At 43.2% G+C, this 19,428-nt stretch overlaps 1 protein-coding gene across 5 annotated transcripts in view; it reads left to right on the top strand.

Annotated features, from left to right (window-relative positions):
• The window catches only part of BRD4 (bromodomain containing 4), a 205,922-nt gene that overhangs the window by 112,283 nt on the left and 74,211 nt on the right, over positions 1-19,428 (top strand). For 3 of the 5 annotated variants that reach the window (XM_026660275.1, XM_026660273.1, XM_026660274.1), the window contains exons 6-9: positions 7,453-7,736; positions 9,249-9,614; positions 10,924-11,004; positions 12,103-12,231. In XM_026660275.1, the coding sequence (XP_026516060.1) occupies positions 7,453-7,736; positions 9,249-9,614; positions 10,924-11,004; positions 12,103-12,231 (860 nt within the window). The remainder of the gene's footprint in view (positions 1-7,452; positions 7,737-9,248; positions 9,615-10,923; positions 11,005-12,102; positions 12,232-19,428) is intronic. The other 2 variants (XM_026660277.1, XM_026660276.1) reach the window with 1 other exon arrangement.

The following is a 19,428-nucleotide window of genomic DNA, read 5'->3' as shown; positions in this document are numbered from 1 at the left end:
TCCTCAATATATGTTTCACTCTATATGCATCCGAAGAAGTGGGTTGTAGCCCACGAAAGCTTATGCTCTAATAAATTTGTTAGTCTCTAAGGTGCCACAAGTACTCCTGTTATTGTTAACCATCTTTCTCAGTTGACTTTTTGAGCATTTAGTTAAAAGTTCTTACACAGTTCCCAATTATCATTCACATTTTTGTATGTAAATTCTTTCTTCCAGCTGATTTGACTGAGTTATCTTCATCTTTGTGAAATTAGCCTTTTAAAACATTACTTATCTATATTACTGGCTTGGACATTATGATTTGATTGCATTTGTTAATAATCACTTGCATCTCTGAATATTTTAGTTCTGTGACTAATTCTTCATTTGTCAAGGTGAGGTCTACTATAGATTTTTCCCCATATTGGATGCATAATTTTTTGAGTTAGGAAATTGTCATTTATAGTTTTAAAAATTCTGAGGATGTTTTAATACTGGCAGCATGATACCCTCGAGCATGTGTCATTCAAATTGAAGTCCTCCCCAAGTTATAGGTAGGTCTTTTAAGGATACAGCCATCCTGTTCTCCATTGTGATTTGGTGGTCTGTAGCAGCCACCAGCTAATAAACGATCTTGTGCCTTAATCTGTTAGAGAACATTGATCCATAAGCTTTCAAGATCACTTGCTTTTGACTTCTCAGTAACTCGGAAGCAGGCAGTGCTGGTTTTGACAGAATGCCAATCTCCACCCCCTTTTGTCCACTTAGGGCAGGTCTTCACTACCCGCCGGATTGGGTAGTGAAGATGCGATAAAATCGATCCCCGATCACGTTCCCCATCGACTCCGGAACTCCAGCTCGCGAGAGGTGGAATCGGAGTTGACGGGGGAGTGGGAGCGGTCGACTCGCCGCTGTCCTCACGGCCAGGTAAGTCAACCTAAGATACGCTGACTTCAGCTACGCTATTCGCGTAGCTGAAGTTGCGTATCTTAGGTCGACCCCCCCACTAGTGTAGACCTGGGCTTAGTCTTTCCTAAATAGCTACTTATAACCATTAGTTTTAACATTCCAATCATGCTAATTTTCCCACTGGGTTTCAGTGATATGAACAAGTGAGATGATACACTTGTAAATGAGCAATTCCATTTCTACTTTATTACCCAGGCTCCTGGCATTGATGTATAGGCAATTATAGCATTTCTTCTCTTCACATCCCTTTGTTCCTTGATTCCTTTTGTTTTCAACATCATTTGTTCCCTGCTTTCATCCTCCCCTTTTGTTAGTTTAATGCCCACCTGACTAGTCTGTCCCCTAGAAGATTGGTTCCTGTTCTCCTGGGATGAAGGCCATCCAAGCTATACAGCCTCCTCTCTCCATAGAAAGTAGACTAGTGTTCCATAAAACATTGCTCTGCACTGGTTTAGTTCAGGCCCAAAGCTCTTGCTCAACAAATGTTTTTTTACATCTCTTGTATGTTGTATTTGAAAATAGGTTTTAATTAGCATCTTTGTGGGTTTGACCACCACCTTGCTGAAAGGTTACTCTTCTAACACCAGTAGTATAGGATCCTAGTGGAGAAAATGGCTTACTGGTTTCTATCATCTTTATAAGCAGATTTAACAATGACTTCACTGTGTAGTCACTAGTCTTTGGTTTAACTGATAAATAAGAGAGTTCATGTGATAAGCTGCGGAGGATGGGAAGCTTACTGCAGGTGTTGAGGAAGAACCTTTCTGCAAACAGAGTGTACTTGGACAGCTGTCTTCTGTATTTAAGTTTCCAATAGGATAATGTTCACTAGCTCACCCTCTGCTTGATCTTGCAGTGAAGTTATAATGTCATATTTGTGACATTAGTGTGTTGGCATCACTTCAGGGTTCCCTGATATCAATTCAGTATTACAGTGGGTGTGCCCTCTGGGGAAATGTACCTTCAAATAAGCCTCTCATTAGCCTGGTAAACTGTGCCCACTACTAGTGGGTGTGTCAGGAATAGCCACGAGGAGTGGAATCTGCCAGAAGCCTCAAGAACTGAGCATCTCTTTGACCTGCATCTTGTAGTGTACGAATCCTTCCTGCAATCTGGATATGTTCAGTTAGCTGCTGGTGTCTGGGATAAGCCACAGCACAATTCTCACTGTTCTAAGTTTGGGATTATGAAGAATGGACTTCGTTTTATAAATTAATGTTTTTGGTTGAGATTAAAAAAATAAAGCTGTAACAGGATACTTTAGAGACCAACCTGTAGAATTCAGGTAGGGAGAGAGGCAGACTGTAAAAGAGGGGGAGGGAGAGAGTGTGTGTGTGCGTGTGTGTGTTCCACAGCATGAAGTTCTCCAGTGTGTAGATTGAGTCTTATATTACCAGAATCCCAAATGTAGCCAGCAGAAGTCTTGAAAGCATATATTCTTCTTCTAGAAGTGTCCCTGTGGGTGTTCCGCTTTAGGTGTCTTGATGCCATGTGCTTTTAATCAGAGATTTGTGGTAGCAGTGCCTGGTTGGGCCATGCACACGGTGTAGCCATCTCGCGCCCTGCCAAGCGGTAACATTAGTGGTGTGCAGCCAATCCCCCAGTTCCTTCTCTACCACTTTTGGCTTGAGTCGGAGTGACCAGCAGCACCCTCTCTTACCTCAAATAAGCTTAATAGTTCATAGTTGTTCCTGATAGTGTTAGCTTAGTTGTAGTTAGCTGCCCCATCCCCTTGCCCTTCATATTTAATATTCTACTTTTTCATTTTTAAAAAAATTATATTTTTCACCTTTCCTCTTTTACCCCTGCCTCCCTTGTCAGGTACTCAGCTATTGCCTTAAAAAAAAGGGAGGGGGCGGCGGGAATGGAGAAACAGGGATAAACCCTGTTTTTCTTTCCAAGGACTTGTTCTCTCAAGCATGCCCAGCGCACCTGGCTTTAAACACTGCCTGATTTGCAGACTTTCCATACTGGTCTCTAACGGCTGTGCACAGTGTCCCCCCTGCCTTGGCAAGACACACAATACCCAAAAGTGTCTGCACTGCAGAAAACTGACAGCCTGGACAAGGAAGGCCAGGGATCTCTAATTGAAGCTCCTTATGATGAAGAAATCCCTCAGACTGGCCTCCAAGCCCGAGTCCAGGACGCTTCCTGGCCAACGGGCGGCAGCATCTGACGGGATCTGCTTCAACAGCGGCTGCTAAGGAGCCTACTTCTAGAAAGGATACCAAAAAGCCACACTCATCCCCATGTCGAGAATTGCCTAAAAGAAAGTGATCTCCAAATGAAAAATCTGCCCCGGTATTGATGGCACCAAGAGCGCCGGACAGTGAGGCACCGGGAGCGTCCGGTACTGAGACTTTCCGAGGAGCTAAAGACCCTATGTGGGCAAGCTCTAATAGAGGTTCACACAGTAAAGTCAAGCCTCCCAGCTTGGCACCTACGCAGCAGAAGAGAACCTGTGCACCAAGCAGTACAATGGCGCCATCTGCTGTACCTATGAAGCACAGCTCTATCATCTGCACTGATCGCTTCAACTCTTATTCCTGGTCAGTGCACGTCCCTGGCACCGAGTGTCACAGTTCCGCAGCAATTGGGCGTGTGGACCTGAAAGTGGCCTCAACGCTTGAATCTCCTCTACTTGGTACGGACATTACCCCATCTAGACCAGGACCAAGCCTGTTAACCACTCCCTGTGGATCAGCCCCTCCTATCTCCAGTGATGAGGAAGAAGAGGATGAGGCAGTAATATACACTTCACCACTAAACATCTACAGACATGCAGGGCTGGTATGGTCAACCATGGGCACTGCCCCTATACCATTCCCACCAAACTGGCCATACTGGGATCCACGGGTAATGTATAGGGCCCAAAACCTCAGGCCCCCTATCCCGTCTAGGTCCATAGTAGTATGGTCCTCTTTGCCAACTGTCCCAGCACCCTCAGAGACACAAGAGGAAGAGACCCAGGAGCCTGAGGATACAACTGAAGGTGACACTTTGCTGCCCACTCACATCTCATTCTTCTCTCCTCCTCCCCCCCTTCCCCCAAACTACAGGGGATGATTTTATATCTTTTCAAGACCTCTTCAAAAGCACAACTACCAGAGACTTAACACAAGCTCACGGACATACTCCAGGCATCCCCAGCAGCAAAGATAGCCCTGCCAATTCATGATGCTATCAGAGAGCCTGTAAAAATAACCTGGCAGACACCTTCTACAGCCCCTCCCTCGTGTAAGCGGTCTGATAAAAAGTATTACATGACAGCAAAAGCTGCTGAGTTTTTATTCACTCACCCCCCACCAAACTCTCTGGTGGTGGGTACGGTCAACCAAAGGGGAAAACAACACCAGTCCAGAACGACCCCATATAATAAGGATTAGAAAAGGCTAGATCTCTTCGAATGGAAAGCCTACTCCTCCGCCACACTCCAGTTCCACATAGCTGATTATGCGGCCCTACTGGCAAAATACACACACAGTCTGTTTGCTAAAATGTCAGAATTTATTGAAAGTTTGCCTGATGACAAAAAAGAGCAAACATTTCTGAGGGGTATCTCATCGCCAGGATGAGGCCTACAGGCCTCTCTTGACTCTGCAGACACAGCAGCATGGTCCATTGCTACATCTATGGTCATGCACCATGCATCCTGGCTCCATCTTTCTGGGTTCCCAAGGGAGGTCCAAGCAACTGTTGAGGACTTGCCCTTTGAAGGTCAAAAATTATTCACAGACAAAACCGGTGTCTCTCTACGCACCCGAGGGTGACCTTAAAAGCCCTGGATATCTTCATATCGGCAAATAAGAAACAGTAGGTTTTACAACCAGAGATTCCGGTCTCTGCCATACTTCCGACCACAAAGACAGTACAATCAGTGGCATAAACAAAAATGGAACAGACGTCGGCAGAACCAAGATCAACCTTTGACGTCTCAACCATCCACCTCCAGACAATCATTTTGAAGGTCTGATGGAGGGCACGAGACCACCACACTCTGATTCCGAAACCAGATATGGTGCCCCATCCATTTGGAGACCGTCTGTCACCATGCTACCCAGTCTGGAACACCATCATGACAGACAAATGAGTTTTAGAGATTATCCAGAAGTGCTACTCCATCCTCTTTTTATTTCTATCCCACCCCTCTTCCCCGTCCCTCTTCAGGGACCCCTCTCACGAGCACCTGTTGTAACAGGAAATAAACCACTTCATACAATTAGGTGCCATAGAACCTGTACCATCAGAACACGGGGAGAGGTTTTTATTCCCATTACGTTCTAACTCAGAAAAAGACTGGCAGGTGGAAACCCATCCTGGATTTACAAAAACTCAACAAATTTATGAGAACACAACATTTCAAAGTGGTGACTCTAATGTCAGAATTATTGTGGTTAGAGAAAGGACACTGGCTTTTGGCCCCCGACCTCCAGAACGCTTATTTTCATATTACCATTAACCCGCCACTCAGAAGATTCCTGAGATTCAGCCTAGGGAAACAGCATTTTCAATACAGAGTATTACCCTTCGGCCTTTCCACTGCTTTGCCTAGCTTTTTAGTCTGAGGGCTTTGCGTTTCAGTGATGAGGCTGCTGTAAATTGGTTTGCCAAGCTCCGCATCCAATAAGAAGAATGGCTGGGTTAGTGGTGGTTGTACTTGAGACATCTTAACTGTTACACAATGCCACGGTTTTGTGTTGAAATTGTAGCTATAATTTATAAGTGACTAAATTTGGCCACAGCTTTTTTCCTCAATAAATTGAATCTGTGGACACATCCCTGCTTACTGAAGTCATGCACATGCTGCTGCATGTCCTGCTGCTGCATGTCCTGCTAAAGAGTTTTCCAGTGCTTTGCTGAAAGAGCAATACTGGGAAATGGCAGCCAAAATATAGATACAGTAGAACTTCAGAGTTATGAACACCTCGGGAATGGAGGCGGTTCGGAACTCTGAACAAAGCATTATGGTGGTTCTTTCAAAAGTTTACAACTGAGCATTGAGTTAATACAGTTTTGAAACTTTATTATGCAGAAGAAAAATGCTGTTTTTAACCATCTTAATTTAAATGAAAGAAAGTTTCCTTACCTTTGTCAAATCTTTTTTTTAAACTTTCCCTTTTTTGGTAGTTTACGTTTAACACAGTGCTTTACTGTATTTGCCTTTCTTTTTTTGGTCTCTGCTACTGCCTGATTGCGTGCTTCCAGTTCCAAATGGGGTGTGTGGGTGACTGGTGTGTTCATAACTCTGAGGTTCTACTGTATTTGCTGGCCTACACTGTGATCTCTTAATTTCAGGTTGCTATCCTAGTTAGAACTTCTGCAAGCTAAAAATCAGTTATTTTTTGCTCATGATTAGGTTTTGTTAGTGATTGGGCGAATGGATGTTCCAAATAGTATGTAAGTTAAAATGTCAGGAAGTCCCTGTCTAGAATGATAGGTGCTCCTTTTCCTGGAATTTGCATATATAAAAATAGAACTGTTGCTAAACAGACACAGTGAAATATATCTGATGTCTGCTAGGAGGGTACTCTTGTAATGCCTGCTGGCCTGCAATGGGTGGGTGTCTTTCTCAGAAGTACTGCCTCCTAGCATGAGATTACTGTGCTGGCAAACGTCACCCTGCAAACACTATCAAAAGGAGGCAGTGCTTCTGGTTAACACCAAGTATGGTACCAAGTATCAGAGGGGTAACCGTGTTAGTCTGTATCCACAAAAACAACAAGGAGTCCAGTGACACCTTAAAGACTAACAGATTTATTTGGGCATAAGCTTTCGTGGGTAAGAAACCCAGAAGAAGTGCAAAAAGAAGTGGGTTTTTTACCCACGAAAGCTTATGCCCAGATAAATCTGTTAGTCTTTAAGGTGCCACCAAGTATGGTGGAATTCCTCAATTACTTAGGGGCATGACTTTCAAAATGCCTTTCCCATCCTTTAATGTGGAAACCCTGTGTTCACAGATATCTGGCTTTTGCACAGGTATCTGAGGTTCTTGTTGCATTTCATGTTAAAAGTTGCCTCATGGGAGTTCCTGCTAGCTGGCAGATTGATGATCTTTCTCTGAGACTGTTGCAGATGTGTTGAGGTGGCTGCTTATCGCCACTGAATAGCAACAGCTGTTGTTCATTGATGGGTATTGACTGCTTCTGAAGGAAGTTCTGCCCAGTGCGGTACCACAAGCCTGGTAACTGTAGCCATGTGAATGGCCAGAAAAAGATAAGCAGGCAGGGGAAGGAGAGTAGACTCTCACCCGGCTCTGATAGGGACCCCTTTGAGGGCAGTGTGTCTTTGGACCTGATTCTACTTAAAATGGACCATGAAAAATTTGATTAGTATCTGTCCTGAATTTGATTACTCGGGGAAGGATGCGCTAAAGTATTGTTACCCAAGCACCACTATTTAAAAAATAATAATGACCATTATGAAATGTGCATTTGTTGCCTGATCAAAATGAGTACGTTTAAAGCATTAAATGTGGCCCTTCTTTATTCCTTCATTTTTTGACAGTTACACCCAAGCCAGGAGCATCTACGGTACAAAATGTAACTCAAGCATCATCCCCAGCTCAGACGCAGGCCCCACAACAGAATCTTCAGTCTGTGCAAACAACTCATTCCTTTCCTTCTGTGACCCCTGACCTTATTGTCCAGCCGCCAGTAATGACAGTGGTGCCTCCTCAACCACCTGCACCTCCTCCCCCTCCTCCCCCACCTTCTGTTCCCCCAACCCCTGCTCCCCAGCCCATTCAGGCACACCCACCTGTTATCCCAACAGCTGCACAGCCTGTGAAGGTGAGTAAACAAGGACACTCTGGAGTTAGTCAGGATTCTTTGTGTTCAATTTTCTCTCTAGAAGAGAGAAGATTTTTATTGGATGACTATTTTAAAACATTCACTGTGAAGTCCCTTTCATCTTAGGGTTTAAAATTGCTTTACAGATTTTTACTGATTGGAGGGATGGGACTGAGACACAGAAGTGAAGGGTGGGATTTTCAAGAGCACTTAGGAGAGTTAGGCTCCTAACTCCTCATTTGTCTTTGAAAATCCCACCTGAGTTACTTGTCCAAGGTCATACAGCCGGTCAAGGGCAGAATCATAGATTGATGATTAGGGTCCAGGAGTTCTGATTCCCAGTCCTCTTCTCTAACCACTAAGACCCTGCCTCACTTGTCCTTATCCATTAAAAGTAGAATCTGTTTTCCATAGATTGTTGACTGTAGCAAAGTCATTGAGTAGAACAGTATTTGCCCATCACAATTTCCACTAAACATTTAGCCAGCAGCCTTGTGTACTGGGATTAATAGTGGGTTTTTTTTGAGGCTTTTCAAGGAAAAGAAAGCCATCTGGCTTGAAAAGCTGTGTCACTGTGGCTAAGCTATCCAAAAGTGACTAGTAATTTTGGGTGCCTCAATTTTTGGATGTGCAACACAACATTCTTTAAATTTACTATTCAAAAAGAGCTGAGTTCCCACCCAATAAAATTGGGCTCCTTTATTATGTCTCAAGTTGAGTACCTGAATCACTAGTTGCTTTTGAAAATTTTGGCATACATCTCCTGCTAACTAATATTTCTTATTTTGAGCAATGCCTTTTATATCATTACATCAGTAAGATTGCCACTTCCTTTCTCCTGAGACATGGCACTTTTGTAAATGGCACCTGACAGCCACAGAAGTTCTTGACAGAGTTAGGTACCCAAGTTATATGACCCTTCAGTGGGAGTTGGTCACCTGATTGCCTTAGGTACTTCTGAAAATCCCATCAAGCAACTCAGCCAAAATAATCCAAGATCTGGGCTTCTGTAAACACCGCACAAGCTGTAGAAATGAATCCTAAGAGGTTTACTTGACCCTAACATGGTTCTTAAGTAAAAGATTTTGAATACACCTCTACCCCCGATATAACGCAGTAAAGCAGCGCTAATGGGGGGCGGGGCTGCGTGCTCCGGCAGATCAAAGCAAGTTCGATATAACGCGGTTTCACCTATAATGCAGTAAGATTTTTTTTTGGCTCCTGAGGACAGCGTTATTTCGGGGTAGAGGTGTACTCATTTAACCATCCTCTTGACCTTTGCTAATATAATAAAGATAATTTGTGGTTACACATTTTCTAGAGGGCTCAGTACAAACTGCTTCCAGCATGCATATTTATAGAAAGCTTTTTAACTTTAGTCCTATCTCACCTGAGTACTTAGTGGTTAGACTTTAATATACAACCAGAGGTGGATCCTGTGAATACAATAGTAACAAAAGAGCACAAGACTAAATAAAATATTATAATGCTGTTGTATTTGTTGTTTTACAGACAAAAAAAGGAGTGAAGAGGAAAGCAGACACCACAACGCCAACAACAATAGATGCAATCCACGAATCCTCCTCGCTGCCCACTGAACCCAAGTCTGCCAAGATGGGCCCCCGAAGGGAAAGCAGCCGGCCAGTGAAACCTCCAAAGAAGGATGTTCCGGACTCTCAGCAGCATGTGGTAGAAAAGAGTAACAGTAACAAAGTGTCTGAGCAGTTAAAGTATTGCAGTGGCATCATCAAAGAGATGTTTGCCAAGAAGCATGCTGCCTACGCATGGCCCTTCTACAAACCTGTGGACGTGGAAGCACTGGGACTGCATGATTATTGTGATATCATTAAACATCCCATGGATCTGAGCACAATCAAAGTAAGCTCAGTTTCACATAGCCAAAAAAAAAATAAAATAAAAAAAAAAATTGACTGTGCAGGAGGAATAACTTCCCTGGGGAAATGCAGTCTGTTTGACATGCCAACTCATGTATATGGGCGTACGTGTGCAGCTGCATGCTTAACATGGTGTGTTGTAGATATCCACCAAAAATGTGTGTGTTGCAAAAGAAAGGATTCTTCTCTGGGACTCTGTCTGAAATCAATTAACCATTCATTCTGTGTAACCTGAGAATTCTGGTAGGTGAAGTCTCTCATCTGTCCATAGTGTGCTACTCCTTTAAGTGACAGGTCCTGAAAAGAAGACAGTCCTTTCCAGAATGGGTCTTAAAAAAAAAAAAAAAAATTGCCAGTGGATTTTTAAAAAGTAAATTTCCCCAACATTGTCCCCCTACAACTCAAAAAACCTAGATCCAAAAAAATGGGCTAAATCAATAAGAACAAATTGCTAAAGTAGGGGAATTTACTTAAAAAAAAAAAAAAGAAAAACCACCACCACATTGGCTATTCACCTTTAAAGGAAATGTTTTGCTTAATGTAAAGGACTACGTTTCCAGAGCATCTAAATCGAAGCCTTCTGCTGTGAGGACACAGCTAGCTCCCTCTCATGGAGTATTTGGGAGTTACTTATCCAAGAGAAGTAATTGCAAAGCAGTCCATATCTCTGCTGAAAATGTCAATTCATTGTTTGGAGCACTGTCATTTTATAACCTCATCATGGACATAGCTTTAAACTGCAGAATTCTTTGGTTGTATCAATTTAACTCTGAGCCCTAATATTCACACAACCCAGGTTTCTTTTTTAAAATACTTTAAGCAAAAGAAAGAGACAAATTTCTCTCTCCCACACCCCCATATTGAGATTACACTAGGAACTTTGCCAGAATGAAGTGAATGAAGGAGTATAGTTTTTTCTTCAATTGAATAATTAAAAACCGTGCTGAAGATTGAGCTGGTACCATCGCCCCTTTTTCTGAATATGCATAATAACTTTGCACATTCTGTAGTATTCTCCAAATCTAACCAAAAAAAAACAGCTAGGAAATTCTGAAAAACCACAAGTACAGAGAGGATCTGGATGGCTGAAGCATTGGTAATGGGATAACAAAGTTCTTTATTCCAGGTCACTGGTTGAAATTTAGTTCAAGTTGGTTGTGAGCAAAAATCATTGCCCATGACAACTGTTTTATGTTTATATGAAATGCATTGGTGGGTCTTGTTCCAGTTGCTGATGGTCAGGTGTCCACCTCTCAAAAAAACACCATCACTTTTGGCCTTGTTGTTGGCAGGCACAGCAGAGAGGCAAAGGATTGAATGAGCCATGGAGACAGAACTATCCTCACCTCTGGCTCCTTCAGACAAAAATTGAGGTATATAATGAGATGGTGTGGACAACTGTCGATAAATTGAGATCTGCACACATCAGGGCTTCACACCACTACATTCACTTCATAATAAAATGAGGTTGCTGTGCAGGGAGTTTATTTTAAGGCTTGTGTTTTTGTAATGCCCGACAGTCTCACTCAGGACTGACTAAGCCTGCACAGTTCAACTGCTTTGTTTCTTTAATCAAGCTCTATCTCTTCCCCGGGGGTGGGGATAAGATTCATCCTTAGATCCTTGGGGTATTTGTTCCCACACTACTCTCAAAAATCCTACATTGCCACAGCCAGTTGGATGTGGTTCCCTGTGTCTGACAGAAAAATGCCAAGCATGTTGCCTTCTTGAATGCTTCCAAGTTCCTGCTGACCTGAAGGAGGGATTATCCTGTGGTCCCAATTTCTAATTCCTCAAACTGTCACTGCTATGCTGGACTGACCCGACTTGCGGGATGTCTTTAACTGCTACTGACAGTTTGGGATTTCTCTTATAAGAAAGTGATACAAAGATTAAAAACTTGTTTGTTTAAAAAATAATTTCAGGTGTGTGTGTGAAGTTTTAGCGTATTGTTGTTCAAACAAAACCCTGCACTGTGATTGGTAATGATGTTCATGGGCATGGGGACCAGTAATCTAGTGGATTAGTTCCTTCATACTGTCCTTTGAATTGGTAGTCAGTGAAAGTGTCTGCCACATGTGGGCAGTCGTGTTCTCCCATGTAGCTTGCAGCTGCCCGTTACTATGGAGGGATGTTCTATGAAGGAATACCAGCTCCAGCATACAATGTTCCATTTTGGTCTCAGCAGTTTATCTGCATTGTATGCTATTTCTGTAGTCGTCTTTTGGATGCACCTCCATGTTATAGTTCAGGATGGCTGTAATCTGCTCCATTTTATGTCAATCCAATGCAGATCTCAGGTTTCTGGCAAGTTTCCAAAGCAATGCTCCATTTGGCAAAGGTTAGATATAGATGGAGATTAGGTGGAAGCCCAGAACTCTATGGATGCCATAGATCCAAGATATTTCTTGTCCATTCAGTAACTTGTTTTGCTTGCTCTGTTGATAGTGGAGTTTTGTTTTCCCTTCTAGTCTAAACTGGAGAACCGGGAATACAGAGATGCTCAGGAATTTGCAGCAGATGTCCGATTGATGTTTTCCAATTGTTACAAATACAACCCTGCTGATCATGAGGTGGTAGCTATGGCACGGAAACTGCAGGTAAAGAAACTGCTTTGTTAGAGTGCTTTTCTGTTTTGAACTCGTACCTGAAACTTTTTCATAATGGTCTAGCATAACCTATACCCTAAACTTAAAAGTAAAATAAATTGAAGTACAGAAATGTACCAGAATGGTACACTAAATTTTCAAAAACAAATCTTCCACATTGCAGTGTTAGCATGAACTGTAGTTGCTATACCAGCTTGAACAGACTGAACTGGTAACTTTTTTTTCTTCTTCGAGTAGTGTCCCTATAGGCACTCCACTTCAGGTGTGCATGCATCCCTTGCATCTTTGATTGGAGGTTTTCAGTAGCAGTGCCTGTTAAGCCCATGCATGAACTCCAGACATCCTCGTTCCCTGTCCCAACTATGAGTAGAGCTGTGTGGCAAACCTCCCTCAGCCTGAGAGAGTGTCTAGCATGCCTGCTTCTAGCGTTGCCCTAAGCTTGCTTTAGGATCATCTAATTTTTAATTTCGTGTAATTATTCACTTCTACAAGTTGTATTTTATAATTTCTTTGCTTCATTTGAGGCAAGCTTTTTTCAGTGCTTCTCCTTCTCCCCGCCTGAGGGGTTCCCTGTGGGGTTTTTTGCCTTGTCGCCAGAGTATGCCAGGATCTCTGGGATTCAAGTACAGTCTCATGTCTCAGGAATCTGTCCCACTGAGTGCTGGACATTGCCAGTACAATTACTGTTTGGGGTACAGTCATATCCCTCAAAAGCACAATACCTATTTAACTTTAAGATCAAAGCTAGAAAAAAACAGGAGATTAAATTCAAGCTCCTCTACGATGGAGCACTCCCATCTTCGGATCCAGGCCACGATACTCCCCTGTACATCAGCCTTTGAGCGTAGTGCCTCATCAGCTTCTGCACCAGATTTCCCCCCACCTTTTCAGGGAAAGATGTTGGAGGGTACCAAATAAGCACTTAAAAAGAGGAGTTCTAGTTCTCCTCATGAAGATCCTATTTCAAAAAAGCCCCAGTGTCTTCAGAAATTGACTGTCGGAGACCTCAGGTCCCAGACTGGATACTGCTGAGGCTCCAGGCTCCTGTAATACTGGGAAGTCTTCTAAGACTCAGAGCCCTTCAAAGAGCCACAGTAACAACCATACATTGGTATCAAAGCTATACTCAGTACCACCTAAGCATGAACGCATTAGGAGAGACAATAAATTCTCTGCTTCCAGAAGCGCTGTACCGACAGGCCATCCTGTGCTGCCTTTAGTTTGTAGACAAGTGATCCAGGGTCCCTTGGTGCGTCCAAAGGAGTCGTCATCTTTGGTACCAATGACTTCTGCTAGACAGGACCCATCAAAGCAGGTCTCAACCTGGTACAGATTGTGGAACATCCCTCATTCTCAGCACAAATCCACCTGATACCACAAGAATTGAGGTATTCAAGAGACTTGTTTGTCTCAGAAGAGCCGAAGTCTCCCCTCTCAATGGGGAGTACCTGTTGATACTGATATCAACCGGGTCACCAGGATTAGATCTTTCCCTGGTGCCACCTGCTTCTCCAGTGCTTTCTCAGCTAGGCAGAGCTCATCCTGTAGACAATAATGAGGACCTCTCTTCAGATTCCCAAATCTTTGTGCAAGGACCTGTCAGCATAGGGACATCTTCCCTGACACCTTTATGGAAAGAGAGGATCTAGGGGCAAGACAAATCTATGTCCCTTCTCATTGGTCTGAGCAGCATTGGATGCCATCTTCTGTGCTTAATGGCTTTCCTCAGTGGCTATATTAGAATCTTTGGGCCACCAATTAACAGTTTTCAAGAGCCTCATGCCTTTCTCATGGTGACCACTGGGAAGACCGTTGCTTCCAACTGCCAGAACGCATGAAGCTTGTACCTTTGTAATATAACATGCCAGGTTACATCTTTGCTGTGTCCAGGGATGGCTCAGGATAATTTATAGCCTGAAGAAGCACAATCTAGTGTCTTTCCCTCACTGAGTACTGGACTTACTCAGTTGGTGGAAGGACCCATCCAGTGTTTGTGCAGGTGTTCCTTTCATCCAGCCTCATATCACCGTAACATTAGATGCAGCCATGGTGGGGTGCAGGGGCACACTTGGGGACGCTCACCATTCAGGGCAAATTGTCTGCCCAAGTGTCTCTTCTACACATCAACCTCCTGGAGCTGAGGGCAGTCAAAAATGCCTGTAGCTATTTCATTCCATTAATCAAAGGCAAATCCATCAAAGTCTTGACAGACAGCATAGCCTGCATGTTCTACATCAATTGTCAGGAGGAAAGGGGTGCAAGATCTCTTCCCCCCGCCCCCCCCCGGTGCTGAAGCAATAAAGCTATAGAACTGATGTAATAACCAATCACGTCCTTATTTCAGTCTCACCTTCCAGGTATATAAAACATGATGGCTGACAATCTCAGCTGTCACTTCTCCCTAGATAACAATTGGGAGCTGGACTTATGGATCCGCAATTGCATTTTTCTGACCCTGGAGTTTCCAGAGGTGGACTTGTTTACTGCCACCACCAACAGGAAGTACAAGAAATTCTGCTCAAGAGGAGGGTGGACTCCTTTCCTCATTCCTTGGAAAAAAGGCCCCTTCTCCATGCATATCCTCCCACAGCTTTGATCTTGAGAGTGTTGAACAAGATCAGACAAGACAAACCCAGGGCCATTTTAGTTATCCCATAGTGACCACGTCAAGCGTGGTACCGTTAGCTGATTCGTCTTTGTTGTCTGGCATCTCCCCACTTGCTGTCTCAGGATTCCCGTTGGACTCTTCATCCCAACCTGGGAATTCTTCATCTCAGAGCTTGGTTCCTTGATGGTTCTTGGGGATAGCATCTTCCTATTCTGCAGACGTATAACAGTGATGTTAAACAGCAGAAAGATACCTTGCGAAACATTTGCCTTCAGAAATGTAAGAGATTTCACCACTGTTGTACTGGGAAGCAGTTTTCACGTGTTCATTCTTCCCTCTTCGCTGTCCTTGACTACCTGTTGGAATTGAAAAAGTCAGGACTCTCCATGAGTTCAGTAAAGCTCATATGGCAGCCAAAATGACCTTTCATTGCTGTGTTGAGGGATTCTCAGTGCTTGCTCACTCCAGGACAGCAAAATTCATTAAGAGGTTGAACCTTTCCACTGAATAGAGCTCACCCCTAAACTTAACTTGGTCCTTAATTGTCCCCTTTGAGCCGGTGGCTGCCTGTTCCCATCTTCACCTGGCCATGAAAACTGCTGTCTTGGTGACTGTCACTTCTGCCAAAAGAGTTGGGGAAAGGGGGCTATAATCCCAGACCCTCCCTTTACAGTATTCTTCAGGGAGAAAGTTTCATTATGACCACATCATAGCCTTCTACCAAAGGTATATTTTGAATTCTGTATTAACCATTAATATTCCTGGATATTCATCTTCCAGTCTTCTTCCCAAAACCACACCAGACCACTGAAGATTTTTCCCTCCTCACTTTGGATGTCAGAAGAGCATTAGCCTTCTATCTGGACAGAACCAAACCATTTTGAAAGTCTCCCAGACAGTTTGTTTATAGACAGAACCGGAGGATCCACAATCTCCACTCAAAAATCTCAAGGTTCAGCCTCCTTCTGAAGTGCCTAGCCCATTCTACATGATCTCAGCATGCTTCTATAGCACTGCTGAAGGATATTCCAGTGGCTGATATCTGAACAGTGGCAACCTGGTCTCCAAACACTAAGCTTTGATTCATGCTGCCAGATCAGATGCTGTATTTAACATTGCAGTTATAACTTCAGTGTTGGACTCAAATCCAAGGCTCCCTCCTGCTTCCGGGGATACTGCTCGGGAGTCACCTGAAATGGAGCACCTATAGGGACATTACTCAAAGAAGGAGAGGTTACTCACCTTGTGCAGTAACTGCACTTCTTCAAGATGTCTCTCTATGGGTGCCCCACTACCCACCCTCCTTTCCCTCTGGTTCAAAGTTTTGTCTCACAGAAATCACAGTGGAAAAGGAACTGGGGGTAGTTTGCCCATGCAGCTCTATATCTCAGTACAGGGCATGAGGCCATCAGGAGTGCTTGTGTGAGACAAATGGGCACTGCTGCTGAAACTCTCTGATACAAACCTCCTGGGAGGCATCTGAAGTTGAGCATCCATAAGAGTGGTGGTGGTGGGGAAATATCTTGAACTGTAGTTACCGCACAATATGAGTAATCTCTCCTTGGTCTCTGTAACTGTGTACTTTGTTTACCACCCTTAACTGAAGTGAAAACTTGTTTTGCTTCTCATCTTGTAAAGCCTCAGAAGCAAATAACTTTATAAATAACTTTGTCGTACTCTGTGTTGCCATCACAGTAATCCTTTATCAAAATTCAGTAATCCTTTGCGTCAGAGCCTTTCATTAAAATATGCAACTCTCCACTCACTTCTGCAGTCTGTAGGGCTTTTTTAAATAGCAGTGTAGCTTACAGAAGGGAAGTGTTTCACTCAATATGGAAACTTCAGTATTCCATGAAAATGTCTGTTTACATTCGTATTCAGAGCAGCTGGAATGACTCTCCTAGTTCCAATAGCCTGCGTAGGAACAGTCAGTTATCTTTCAATAACTTCACACTCGTAACAGGAAGAAGATCCAGAATAAGAGCCCAAGGTTCCCACGGTGCTGTGCTCCCTTGTGCCATCTCATTTTTTATGCTGAAAACACACGTGCACACTCTGCATTGGGCATTTTGGCACGTAGTTTGTGGATATTGCTCGGCTTAGAACAGAATATTGAAGGCCTCCTATAACTATCATGAAAGCTACTCCATTGTATTGCCCCGTACACCATACTATATTGGTATACTTGGATGTTCTGCTTAATCTAGCCTTTTCAGTGAAGACCAGATCCATCCAGACTGACAGCTTGTCAGGATGGCTTTTTAAAGGGAATTATATTTGGCTGCAACTTAACTCATCATCTTGCTCCTGCATCTCCCCTCTCTTGGAGATGATCTTATATTGGAGAATTGTCAGGCACTTATTGATGTAAATGTGAACCGGAAACATGTAAAGTTTTCACCTTCCTTCCAAGAGGAGAAGAAACCTGAAAGCATTTTGCCCATTCATCAGATCTTGAAGCATTTTGTAAGGGTTGGATTACAAACTATATTTGAAAATATGTAGGCAGGCTACCCAAGGGAAAACTGAGGAGTTCCTCCTGAAGTGAGCCAAAGTACTTCTTTCCAAGATATGCTTTGAGAGACTAATCTCTTTTGGAAGATAATATTCAAGGAGGTAGGAGCCATCTGGTGGTCATATGAAGATTTGGCTATTCAGCTGGAAGTTTCACATCTTTTTTCCATTTTAGAGCTGTTTAATCAGTTCTTTCTGCTTTCCAACCCCAGATATTGGGTTTTAAATTCCATCATCTATTTTAGGCTATGCACTTTGAGGACAGGGGAATTATACAGTTACTGTTGTCCTAGGGATGTGTACTGCTATATATTCTCAGACACTAGGTTTCACTGTTCCACTTTTTCAATGCTGGTTGCTCTTTTATGTTTCGACTCCAAAGGCACTATGGGTGGCTATTTTGTGGCTTCTTTGCTGCAATTGTGGGACTGTTTAAAGACATAATTAGCCTGAGCTTTCACAGCCCTAAAAAGCTGCTTCTGATCCATGTATGCAGAGTTGTTGTAGTTGTGTTGGTCCCAGGATATTAGAGACAATATGGGAGAGGTAATGTCTTTTATTGGACCAACCTTCTGTTGGTAAGGGAGACAAGCTTTCACAGAGCTCTTCTTCAGGTTAAGAGAGACAGTGGTATTTGGTAGCAGCTGTCTTGTGCAGGGTAGGCATATGTGTTGTGCTGTAACCAAAGCTACCTAGTGAAACCACTGTTTCTGCTAATGATGTCCTAACTAACAGCGTTGTTTCTTTCACAGTTCACAGACTGGTTCTGTTGGTGAAGGAGTTCTCCTTGAATACATTATTTAAGCTTCATGTTTTTGAATGACCTGATGAGAACCCAATGAATTGCACTCCTTAGTTAAGGCAGCCAGTGGTGACGTGGCAGATGTGGTCCTCATGGTACAGTGTCATGCATAAATAGCAGTGTTTTGCTGGATCCTGCCTACCAAATACATTTCAGATACATTTTAAAACTCAGCCCCTTCCCCTTGCTACTTTTAACCTCCATTTTTGCACCCTCTTCTCCTATATATAGCTTCCATTGCTGGTTTTCACAGCTTTTCCCAAGCAACAGCAGAGTGAGACTGGCTTCTCTGATACTGAAATTCTAGTCAATTTCTGAATAGCTGCACTGACACTGACCAGTCTTAATTTTGCTCAGCTCTGTTTTTGAAAGCCTTAAGCAGCAGGAAGTACAGGGTGAAATCCTGGCCCTATTGAAGGCAGAGGCAAGATTCCTATTGATTTCAGTGGGACCAGGCTTTCATCCACACACTAGACCTGTCCTCAGACTCAAGAAGGCAGGTCTGCACATTGGGAAGCTTTCTTCCCAGCCATTAAAGAGTGAAAACTTGCTTTTGTTTTTTAAAATGAAAGGTTAAATGCCGCAGAAATTGTTGGCTTATATGCAGGGAATTTTTCCTATATGCCATTTTTTAATGTTTGTTTCATATTCCTCATGAATCTAAATTCCTATCACTTTTGCTGCTGTGTGCTGCATTTACTCAAGCTATATATATATGTCCTTCTATTCCTGTGTGGCTTTGGATAAAGAATCCTGCGCTGTAGCTCAAAGGAGCATTAGATCTTTTGACTGCATCATCACACTGTGTGAGACCTCTCAAGTTTCTTGTCAGTGCATCATAACTGTCTAGCTACAGCAATGCTCAAAGCCACACTCTGAATTTCCATACTACTGAGTGATCTGCTTAGCATTTTACACAGCATGTTAGTTTTTAAAGTCATTGTTAAAATTGTTAAAAGGAGAGAGATATGTTTTAAGGAGGAACTGAGGGATTCACCACAGAGAGCCTGCAAGCATCAATGATGCTGGTATATCTGGCAGGAAGCACTTGGCTAGCACAAGGGAATTTAAATTACAGCTCACAGTTCTAAACATCAGGGCTTCGGTATATGGGTGCTGTACCAGGCTGCAGGCTATTACTACATGGAGATCACCGTTCTCCTTCTTCCCTACCTCCTATAGTAATTTATTTGAAATCCTGGCCTCCCAGTCTCAGCATTCTGGGCATTTTCACATTAATTGTGTCCTCTAACTTTGCTTAGGA

The sequence above is a fragment of the Terrapene carolina genome, unplaced genomic scaffold, assembly GCF_002925995.2.
Source record: "Terrapene carolina triunguis isolate 2854851 unplaced genomic scaffold, T_m_triunguis-2.0 Scaffold746, whole genome shotgun sequence".
Lineage (NCBI taxonomy): Eukaryota > Metazoa > Chordata > Testudines > Emydidae > Terrapene > Terrapene triunguis.
Note: the sequence above shows the minus strand (reverse complement) of the source record. Positions and strands in the feature narration are given on the sequence as shown.